The 12113-nt window shown below is 37.7% G+C and overlaps 1 protein-coding gene across 3 annotated transcripts in view; it reads right to left on the bottom strand.

Moving 5' to 3' along the window:
* Positions 1-10634, bottom strand: part of STYX (serine/threonine/tyrosine interacting protein) — a 32725-nt gene extending 22091 nt beyond the window's left edge. The window contains exons 1-3 of one of the 3 annotated variants that reach the window (XR_004348399.1): positions 10248-10628; positions 4845-4877; positions 3191-3244 (exon numbers count right to left, since the gene is read on the bottom strand). Coding sequence is in view for 2 of the 3 variants with exons in the window: in XM_032622274.1 (XP_032478165.1) it covers positions 3191-3244; positions 4845-4877; positions 10248-10304 (144 nt within the window). In the remaining variant the exon portion in view is untranslated. Of the gene's footprint in view, positions 1-3190; positions 3245-4844; positions 4878-10247 lie in introns of all 3 variants that reach the window. The other 2 variants (XM_032622274.1, XM_032622275.1) reach the window with 2 other exon arrangements.
* Positions 10635-12113: the final 1479 nt, after the last annotated feature.

Raw genomic sequence — 12113 nt, 5'->3', positions numbered from 1 at the left:
CTTTAAGTACAGGGGATCAAAGCTAATTTCATAATAACATACCTGAAGTGATCAGCAAAATATTTCAATGATTCAAGGACTACATGTCCTCAAAAGGCTAACAGGATTATTTTATATCTATAATTTCAGAGCTTGATATGACCTTAAAGATAATTTATTTGGGAAACAATACTATACCTTCATTATATACCTTATTGTACACTTTGACCTTTGTATCATGTGTAATATACTTTATTACTTATTTATAATTTACAGTTATATACTCTTTATTATTTATTTATAATACTATATAGTGGTTAAAAGCATGGGCTTTGGAGTCATGAGAGCCCAAGCTCTCGATCCTAGCTCTGCTAATGATCTGAGCACTGTGGCTCAATTTTCTCACACGAAAATAAGGAAAACCCTACCTATTCACTTGAGTGGTTGTGAGAATTATATAAGAAAATATGTTTGGCATACTGCCTGGGACACACAGCAAGGGTTTTCAGTAAATGGCAGTTACATATATTGACTACAATTTTTATTTTTTAGAGAAGACTACTATGACATAAGCAGTTGTTCAACATCACTGATCTCTAGACTACTCCCTGCCTCTCCCAGTACACTTTTTCTACTATAAGCCAGAATTAAGTTATAAAATTCACAAAATCTAATTAACCTTTTAGGGTTTAAAAATTCTTCTAAAGTTAAAACTGGCAACTCCAAAGTATATTATATTCCGTGGTGCCTTTGGGCTCTACATTTAAAACAATTTAACATGACAACTCTAAGAACTATCAAATAATTTTTATTTGCAAGTGACTATAGGTTTCAGTGAAATTTACAGGTGACTTTTTTTTTTTTGCTGTATGCGGGCCTCTCACTGTTGTGGCCTCTCCCGTTGCGGAGCACAGGCTCTGGACTTGCAGGCTCAACGGCCATGGCTCATGGGCCTAGCCGCTCCACGGCATGTGGGATCTTCCCAGACCGGGGCACGAACCTGTGTCCCCTGTATCGGCAGGCGGACTCTCAGCCACTGCGCCTCCAGGGAAGCCCGAAAATGTGGTTTTTAAATGTTAATTTTTGCAGCTAGGTTTCCTATGTCTGTCATAGATTAGAGTTAAATTATCTTTGTATTTTCTGAGTATATCCTGAGACAGGGGAAAGGAGGTAAGCATTTGGTAGGATTAACAATGAATCAATGGTGACTTCCCTGGTGGTCCAATGGTTAAGACTTCACCTTCCGATGCAGGGGGTGCAGGTTCGATCCTTGGTCGGGGAGCTAAGATCCCACATGCCTCGTGGCCAAAAAGCCAAAAAACATTAAAAAAGAAGCAATACTGTAACAAATTCAATAAAAACTTAAAAAAAAAAATGGCCCACATTAAAAAAAAAAATCTTAAAAAAAAAATCAACGTTCCGTATTCACATTTACGGAAACTCCAAAGTAAATTCAATATTCATTCCTTTGTTTATGATTGATATATGATATGTGAAGTTTTCATATCTACTCTATTAATGTGGGAAACTACAAGAAGACATATATAAAATTAGGGATAAAAACATGTTTTAACAAGCCTGGAAGGCACATTAGATTACTAAGTGAAAAACAAACCTTAAGATAGAACCCAAAAGTAATAGCACACAAAATAGTTTTTACTTTTCAACAGAATTTCACTTATACAAAGCAAATTATGACCTTATCTCACACCTAGAAACAACAGAAAAATTTTAGAAAAAGAAATGGTTCACTACTTACAAGGAGCCTAAATATGTCCCTTTTATTAAAACTGTATTTGAATGTAATAAAAGATAGGCTAAACTAAGCGAGTTTATTAGAACAGGAGTTTATTCCCTAAGGTTTCTTTATCTCTGTTATTCTTTTGTTACTTTTTTGGATGATGAAATGAAAAGAAATATGGGCTGTACTATAATGACTCATGGTGGGAAATAATCAAATTTTGCCATAGAAGCTTTTCTTCAGTCCAATGCAACTTATGGTGAAATTAGGGGGGAGAGATTTTGAGACGATAGATCTGTAAACAAACACTTATAAATTAATGTGAGAAAGAGTATAACAGGTATATTTATAAAGTGCAGTGAGAATACAAAAAGCAAATAGTCTAAAATCATCCTGAAGGCCAGTATTTGTGAATATTACATTATTTGGGCATAACTTTGTTTTTACAAAGTAATTCACAGTTAATTCTATAGTTATCTACCATATTCTTTCCTTAGTATTTATTTACATATTTTATCAACGTCCCACCTTTCCAACTTAGCTGTAGGCCATCAAAATGACTAGGGTTGCTCTTAGATAGTCCTCAACAGTCAAAAAGCCTTCCAGTACCAAAAGGAATGACATTAACTTTAAAAAACTCCCAATCACCTAAAATTCGTAAATACATCAAATTATTTCATAAAAGCTTTAAATTCTACAGTTTTTATAAAACCTACTGCAGGTAAGTATCAGACACAAGAACACTGACTTCTAAATAGGCAGGTTATTAGGGAAAACATTTGTGACACAATGTTTCACATTATAATTCAAAGAGAATTAGCACTGTCATAATTCATAGGGCTGAATCCTCTAGAAGTGACAATAACACTGTTACATATATTTGAATGAGATCTACCCTTTTAACTGTGTAACTGAAGAAATACATTTCAGGTTAACTATATAGGACATCTAGATATATAGTACAATACTTTACAACCTGGAACATCCAGACCTCTAAAGTCTGGAAGAACAGAAGATTTGAGTCACTTCAATTAAAATGTGTGGGTGTGTATGAGTGCATTCGTATACACTTGTGCACACACACTCTCTTACCCTTTAACTAAAATGTTAAATAACCTTATTTTGTGATTTAATTGTATCTCATATTTTTCAGAAACTATGATTAGCAATTACAGATGTCTAGTATCTTAGAGGGTAAATAAATTATTAAAGGTCAGTTTTCAGTAAGTCTTTTAAATACATGGATTTCACGAGGAAAAAAATACAAAAACTCATTTGTGATTTGTGGTTAAACATGAGAATCACTGATCCAGTAAAATTTGGAAAGAACTAGGTGCTCCAGAGTGACAACTACTGTTGATATGCTATATCGGTGCACCCTTCCTCAAATAAAACTCTTTCTACTAAAAAATTTTACTCCAAATAGTTGGTTAATAAGGTCTCTTGATGAATCTAATCTAAAGTTCTTACCTTGCTTTTCATGGCAGAAGAATATGGGCCTAAAAACAATCCAGGCAAAATTTCCTAGGAAAAAAAATTGAGCTATTTACCATCAGCAATTTAAATCTATACAAAATATGTACCATATAAGTGGATTAGCTGAGTGTTTTCATAGCTGTTATAATAATTTGCTAAAAAGCTTGTTATTTAGGGAGTATTTTCTAGCCACACTGAGCAAATGACTGGGAAGAGAAATGCAGATGTGCTTTATATAATCAAATGACATATTTAAAGTTGAAATGTAGTTCTGAAAAGTCAGATATTTGAACTTCCATAGAGCTTTTTTTGTTGCGGAGCACAGGCTCCGGACGCGTAGGCTCAGCGGCCATGGCTCACGGGCCCAGCCGCTCCATGGCATGTGGGATCTTCCTGGACCGGGGCACGAACCCCTGTCCCTTGCATCAGCAGGCGGACTCTCAACCACTGCGCCACCAGGGAAGCCCTCCATTGTGCTTTTTATAAGCAGTTTGAGTAGAATTACTATATTGTATTGTTGTCTTTTAGATTACTAAAACACCCGTAATTTTATTTCTATTCTCTATTATAGTTTAGAAATGAAATAGGTATAAAGAAAATCATCCCTTTGGAATTACACAAAACCTTATTCAGTCAAATCAAAAGTAGTACAAGATAAAACAATTACAACTTTTACCCATGTAAAGTATTTTTGCAAAGCTTAAAAAAAAAGACTATTGACAGAGTTTCAGCAATTTAAATAAGTAACTTCTGAATGGTGAATTAAAATTTATTCTATGTGAATTCAATATAGAAAGCTTTCAGTGTGAATTCTATGTGAATTCAATATAGAAAGTTTTTAGTATATAGAGTATATATCATACTCTATATACTAATATAATTTTGTAGTTCAGTTCTATGGGACATCAGAATTATTTGTGTATAGGTGTGATTTCTTCTAATAGCTTCTTGTGGACAGAAACTAAATTTTACTCATATTTGCATTCCCCATAGCACCAAGTAAAATGCCCCATGGGTAATCACATATTTTTAAAAAGTGAATTTTCACAAAAAGAGAAAGGAAACAGATTTTTAGAAGTCAAGGGATTCCTGAGAAGGGGAGACATTGCTTGATCTTGGGAGTAGCAAAGTTGAAATGCAAAACAAAAAAAGTACTGCTATGTGGGTTAGCTATCACTAATTCATTCATTCCATACTGTGAGTATTCAACTCAATCTTCTGGAGAACTTCACTATGAAAGTTGACTGGGAATCAGACACAAAGATGAGCAATTAGTCAAAAGGGTGATGTGCTTTACAGTCAACTCTCCTGAGTTTATCTAAGCTAGACAAACACAGAAAGTAAACTGCTTTCAGAAATAATACAAATATTGTACCCAATTTTTCAGATGAAGAAAGACAAAGTGACTCATTAAGCACAAACATATATTACTATGCCCATGGTTCTAATCTAAGAAAGAAATTTCATCTCCCATCTTTTTAAGAGCCACGATCAACTTTAAATATGTTAATATTTAAAATACTCAGTGATGAACCTACAGATCATGAGTCAACAGGACTCAAATCCTTTGTGAAATTAGGTTAAATTATTTAACAATGATAGTAACAGTAACACGGGCTGGCTGGAATAAATGAGAAGGTTGTCATACCTGCATCTCTCGTCTCATAGGGTAGGTCCACTCCTTAAAAATGGAAAGAAAACATAAGAAAAGTAAATAACAATATGAAAAATGTCACCCAATTAAAGGTTAAAGATGTGATATACAAGTGTATGGATTTTTTAAAAATACATTATACTTATAGAATGGTCTATAAAAACAGCTGATTCAATTGGCTTCACAAACACCTAAAAATTTAAGTGACAAGAAACAACGATTAAGGTAATTCTTTAAATAACTGGGCTTCCAAAATTATACTTTATAATGGATGGAATAGTTCAATAATTATAAGGATAGGTATTCCAGAAGTTTCTCTCAAAAATGATCCTCTAAATCAGAGATGTCAAATACACTTTTTGTCATTCGTGCCAACTCTAATCAACTGGCAGTAGATAGCTAAAACCCTGTGGAGAAAGACTCAAGGAAGGAAAGAGTGCTGTGGTCATTAATCAACATCTGCAATGATGAAAGAAGAACAGAATGTGATAAGTATTTATTTGCCATTCCTGATCTAAACTGCCAGATGCTCATCAAACAGCCTTTCCCATATCTCACTTGGGCTTAAGATTCTGTCTAGTTCAAGTTCCTTTACAGATACACTTCACCAAAGTACAGAGTTCATTCTTGGAATGCAGACCAAGATAAGGAAGTTGGAAAATAATGCAAAATGGCAAAAGACAGAAAATATTTTAAAAGAAAAAGAAAAAAGCAATACAGTGAATTGAAATGAAGAATCAAATATAGTACAGATAGTCCTCATTTGTAAATGGACTACATTCCAAAAGTTTCTAGCTTGGTTGCTTAAAACTCAGAATTATAAACAGTAATTAGGTTTCTAAAGTTAAAACTGCAAAAAGTTAAAAAAAAACTTTGTATTTTGAAATAATTTTAGAATTACAGAAAAGTTGAAAAAATAGTACAAGGAATTCCCTTTACCCTCCATCCAGATTCCCCAAGTCAGAAAAGTATCTTTAACATCTAAGGTAGAAATGTATCTCTGTAATGGAAAGAGAGAATAGTACTCCTACAAAGTCAGCATTTTTTTAAAAATAGAGAAACAAAATACATTTTTCATTTTTAATCTTGAAAACTGGTCTCAGCAATGTAGTAGAAGCAGACTATAAAGCCTGAGAAACCATCTATGAAATGACTGTTAAAAAAAAAAAAAAAAATATATATATATATATATATATATATATATATATATTTTTTTTTTTTTTTTTTGTGGTACGCGGGCCTCTCACTGTTGCAGCCTCTCCCGCTGCGGAGCACAGGCTCCAGATGCGCAGGCTCAGCGGCCATGGCTCACGGGCCCAGCCGCTCCGCGGCATGTGGGATCCTCCTGGACCAGGGCACGAACCCGTGTCCCCTGCATCAGCAGGCAGACTCTCAACCACTGCGCCACCAGGGAAGCCCTGTTAAAATATATTTTTAAAGGTATCTTTAAATGCATAGCTGAACTAAGAAGTGAGGGAAATCCCCAGAGAGACACACTCATAAACACAAGAAAGCACAAAACCAGCAAGGGTAGTAAGCCCTGAAACAGAGCATACTGAGAAGATCTGCTAGTCTTTTCATGGCCTTATATTTCTTTCTGTTCTTTTAAAATGCAGGTATAAAAGAACTTATAATGAGGTGCTAAAATGCCCAAATCTGAATGTAGAGCTCAATCAATTTTTACAAACATACATACCCATATGATCACCACTCAGATGAAGATTTCCATCATCCCAGAAAGTTCCCTCATTCTTCTTCTCAGTCAATATCTCCTGTTTTCAGAGGTGACCACTGACTTCCATCACTATAGATTTTAGTTTTGTCTGTTCTGGAACTTCATGTAAATGGAATCATACAGCAGTACTATTTTATGTCTGGTTTATCTCACTCAACTTAATGTCCGTGAAATTCATCCATGTTGTTGTGTATGTCAGTAGTTTGTTCCTTTTCACTGCTGTGCAGTATACTATTGTATAAATATTCCACAATTTACTCATTCTCCTGTTGGTGGAGATTTAAGTAGCTTCCAGGTTTTGGCAATTATGAATAAAGGTGCAATGAAAACTCTTTTATATGCTCTTTGGTGAACATATGCATTTATTGCTCTTGGATATATAAGTGGCAATGGAATGACTAAATCACAGAGTAGGCCTATATTTGGCTTTACTAGACACTGTCAAAAGTTTTAGAAGAGCAATTTACACTCCCACCAGGAATGTATGGGAGTTCTAGTTGTTACACATCCTCATGATGGACTTAATTTTAAATGGCATGGCACATGAGACAAAGCCTAGGACCTGCTCAAAGTCAGATCATGACCAAAAAGCTGGGACCCCCAAAGGGCAATACCCTCAGTGAAAGATAAAGTGGTGGGAGTGGGGTCTCACTTCATCCCCATAAAAATGAGTACTCTTGCCTTTCCTAGCTTTGGTTCTGAGTAGGTGGTGGTGGTGGTAGTAGTGGGGTGGGGTCTTCCTAACCAATCTGGTCTTCACTAAGGTTTGGCATTAGAATGCAATTATCTTTGTGAGGCCAAGTGAAAATTTAATGTCAAGTGGTCTTGGGTAAAAAGTGTCCATGGGTTCCTGGGAGAAGCAAATGCATTTTCTCTCTGGAGGAACATACCTTAAACCTAGATCAGAAATAATTCAAACAGATAGGTTCCAATGAACTCGCAATATAAAATTCATTTTAAAAAAAAGAGGAAATGAATAACCATGAAAAGCGATACAACTGAATCACAGCCACAAAGATGGCAGATATTAATTACAAAATAGCTAGCTAGTGGGAAGCAGCTGCACAGCATAGGGAGATCAGCTCGGTACTTTGTGACCACCTAGAGGAGTGGGATAGGGAGGGTGGGAGGCAGATGCAAGAGGGAGGAGATATGCGGATATATGTATATGTATAGCTGATTCACTTTGTTATAAAGCAGAAACTAACACACCATTGTAAAGCAATTATACTCCAATAAAGATGTTTAAAAAAAAAACAATGGGAAATCACAACAGTTTTAAAGGAATGATGATCTTTTTGGAAACCCATCTAAACACAGCTAAATTTCTGCTAACAACTATCCTGTAAAGAGTGCTCTAACCAGTATTTCACAAAACTTGGAAGTAATATTTTTATAGAAGTGACAGGATCATCAAGCTACCATAGCCTGATCACAACAATCATTAACAGCCTTCACTGAAATCTCTGTACTTGAATTTTTTTTTTACTTAAGCAAGATTTGGATTGTGATTGGTAGTGCTTTCTATGTGGAGGAACTATGCTGGCTGGTCACCATAACCATGAAAAACTGTTTGCCATTTTATGTATCTCACTGGAAATTAGAAAATTACATTGTTTTATTAGTCAGTTTTTCATGAGTAACTATATGCCCTATTTAATGGTTATTTACAGTTTTGTCTGTCCAGAAAGCATCCTCCATCTTTCATGAAATGCTCCTATGGTTTTGGTGGGAAGGCTACTAATGATAAGCTTCACTCCCCTAGCGCAGAAAGTGAGTATCTGACCTAGACTGGACCCCTCACTGTATTCACCCCTTCCTGGCTCTCTTGACTGATCCAAAGGATAGGCATATGACCTAAATTGGGCCAATCTTCTAGATTTTAAACACTGAAGCTTAGAGAAAGGCACTTTTGTTCCTCAGTGTGTATGCTGTAAGCATATGACCCTCGAGCAACTGATGGCCAAACTCCATACCTGTGCAGAAGCCCAAGAAAAAGAACAGACACTGACAGAGAGTAGAGACAAGCACTAATGAAAGGCAGAGGCAGCTCTGATGCATTATAATACCATCTAGTCAAGTCCCTGAGACCAGCTGCACTCCAAACTTTCTGGATTTAGTTACTTCTTTTCTTTTTTGCTTAAGCTCCTCTGGTTTTTGTCACTTGTAACCGAGAGATAACAAACATCCAGTGCTGTGAAATAAGGAATGAACTGGCTTTCAGTAGATAATATCATTATGTACTAGGTTTAAGCATTACTTCTGTCCGACACAGAAAAGAAGCTATATTCCTCGTAAGATTTTATAATCTTTGCAAAGATAAGATATATTATTTACACAATAAAAGATTAAATACAAAGTCTGTAAACATTTTAAACTAGAACTATTAAGATTAGAACAGGGAAGAATTGAGGTGTAGTAAAAAGGACAATGAATTAAGAATGAGGAGACCAAGGTCCTCACTTGTGTCTTGTGCTAGGCATATCATTTATTCTTAGTAAGCTACAATTTCTTCACTTTAAAAGTAGGAATGCTCTACATTATTTCTAAGGTGGCTTCCAGTGATGAAATTTCTGAATCATTTTGAGGATATAAAAGCATACTCCTCATTCACATTATTCCATATGAAACAAAGAAAAAAGTGTAAATTCATTTTTAACCTAACCTAAATTCTACTTCTTTTTCCTATTTAAGAGTCTACTCTTAAAACATGAAATTCTCAAGGATTATTATCACAAGCAAAAGATCCACTGCCAATAAAAAACGTGAACCACAAATGAAGACATTCAATAGAATGAATATTTGGTATAAACTGAATGATCTCTTAAAAATAGAGATTTTAGATTTCTTTCTTTCCCGATCCTACTAAAGCATATCTGAATATCATTGTTCTGTTATAATTGAGTCTTCAGAAAAAGTCTAATTTAGTATTCTGCAATACCATAAAGTATTCTAAACTAGGAATAGATGGGAAAAAACTCAGTACAAACGTTAGGGAAGGAAGAAGTAAGGTGGGGTAAAAAGAACCCCAAATTAGAAATCAGGAGAACAAGTTATAAAGAATTTTATTCCCCATATTAACTTCCCTCCAAAGGGCAAGGTTTTGAAGTTTTCTGATTCGAACGAGCTAGCTTTGTGACATTTATTCTGCTGGTCACGGCTTGCCTCAAAAACACCAAAAACCAAACCAAACCAACTACTTCGGGGAAACTTTTTGAAGGCACACTTAGCAAGTTCAGGGCCCACGTCTATTCCACACGTGGGGCCGTGTGTCCCACAAGTGAATCGACGACACCAAAGATTACCCCTCAAAAGATTAAAAACATTACCCTCGCATTGCTTTGGCAATAAAAGGGGAACCTTACTCCAAGTAAGGCCTCGACGCCAAACCTGGGGGGAAAGGGCTGTTTTTGCTCATCTCATTGAATTCAGTTGACCAGACCCGGCTCCGGCGCCGGAGACTCAGGAGAAGAGGAACTCAGTGACCGGGGTCTGGGCTGACAGCCCCGGAGTGCGAGGCTCCGCCCCTGGGTCCCGGGACGCCCTCAAGAGGCAACAGGACTCCGGGGAGCCGGAGGCTTCGACGGTTGGGGCCTGGGGTCGCCCCTCGGCTGAGGAGCCACAGGGGGAGGCCTGCGCGTGGCAGTCACTGACAGACTCACCTCGGCGTCTTCTTTGCACTGTGGGAGCGAGGGGAACTCCAGCTTCACGTCCTCCATGGTCCCGGCCCGCGGGCTTTTGGGTGGGGTGGGAGTGGGAGTTGCCCGCCGGCCCGACACTCGGGCTGGCAGTGGCGGTGAAAGGGAGGGAGGGTAGACCGGAGGACTGACGGGGAGGCAGCGGGCTTACAACTAACACACGCAGACTAAAGGGTCCCAGCGACTCCGGCGGCGGCGACGACGACAGCCGGGAAGAGGAGGGCTGGGCAGCTCGTGCCCGGCCGCCATGCTGCTGCCGCCTCCCTCCCCCGCCGAGTCTCCGCGCCCCTAAGGCCGCCCAGGCTCCCGCACCAACACGAGCCCTACAACCATCTCCCCTCTTTCCACCCCGCCCTCCCCGCGCCGCCCCAGCCAATCCCAGCCCACGCTCGCCTTCGGCCCGCCCCCCGCGGCCGCCAGGTGTCAGAGCGCCGCTGCCCCACCCCTTCGCGAGAGCGCAGACGCGGGGGGGCGGGGCCCTGGAGGCGCCGCGGCGGGAGCTCACCGGGTGTGGAGGAGGCGAGACTGCGGTAGGAGGGAAAGCACGAAGGACGGTCCTGGGAAGAGGAGCGGGATAATACGACTCAGCTCTGCCCTTTCCGGATTGGACGCAAATCCCTTCTTTGGTTGTAAGAACGGGGAAGACATCCTAGCCACCATAAACTGGCATACGAAAGGAAACTATAGTTTTCTCCCCTCTCAGAATCCTGCGCAATCTGGTGAGGTTATAACCCAGAGTAATGAAGAGTTCACCTGAAAATTACGTTATGCCACAGAATGAAACACCATCACTTTTAAGCAAATCGAAACGGTGTACTTTTAAGAATACTTGGGAATATAACAACTAGAAAATATCAAGAAAAAATGGCAAACAGAAAAAATCCTAATAGAAACAATTGATAGCCCACTAATTTGTACATAATACTGAAGGTCTCTTCCTTTAATTCTAAGCTTATTAACACTTCAACGTATTATTAAACTATATGGCTTTCAATATCTTTAAAAGGAGTTTGCGTCAGTTAATACTATATTGTTAATAAAGTTCAGGTATATAATACTTTCTCTGGGTTTAGGGAGATAATGTTATCTCTTTTGTTTTTAAACAGATGAGGAAAATCAAGCTTAGAAGTGGAAGAACCCACACATAAACTTTCAAGATTTGTACACCAACCTGATTCTTTAAAAAAAAACACTACCACCACCACCAAAGTAAAAAAGTGAGAGTCTTTCATTAACTGAATTGCAGATTACATCGGATAAAATAAAAAGGACCACATGGATATCGGACCTAGACCTGACATACTATTACTTTATATAGTCATATTTATGAAATACACTACTAAACATATATAGAAATAGAACTGTTCAATAATTTGAGTATTAGATGGCTAGTTTGAGGGCTCCATTTTCTCTACCTCTATGTAAACAGTTCTCTCCCTTTTAGTTATAAAAAGGCACACATTACTCTGCTAGCAAGTTTTTAATTTGAAGAATGATTGTATTATTACCTGAGTCATATATCATTCATTCTTCAGTGTTTATGAAACTGAAGTTTCTTTTGTTTAACAGCACCTTTAATAATAACATAATCTTAATTGATGCCCAATGATGATTTCCTATTGTAATTTGTTAAAGCTTTAATTACCACATAATATGAGAAAGAATCGTGTATAGGTAACGGAACTTTTGTTCTGAACATTTCTGACATCAACATCCCCTACATCAGATCCTTAGCCTGGTATCCATAGATACCTAGTGTCCATGGGTGAGCTTGGGAAATAATAAATCTCCTAAGTTTTAATATATGCAAAATTGTGTGTATGTATGTGT

The sequence above is a fragment of the Phocoena sinus genome, chromosome 2 (assembly GCF_008692025.1).
Source record: "Phocoena sinus isolate mPhoSin1 chromosome 2, mPhoSin1.pri, whole genome shotgun sequence".
Taxonomy (NCBI): Eukaryota; Metazoa; Chordata; class Mammalia; order Artiodactyla; family Phocoenidae; genus Phocoena; species Phocoena sinus.
The sequence above is the reverse complement of the archived record's forward strand: the minus strand, read 5'-3'. Positions and strand labels throughout refer to the sequence as shown.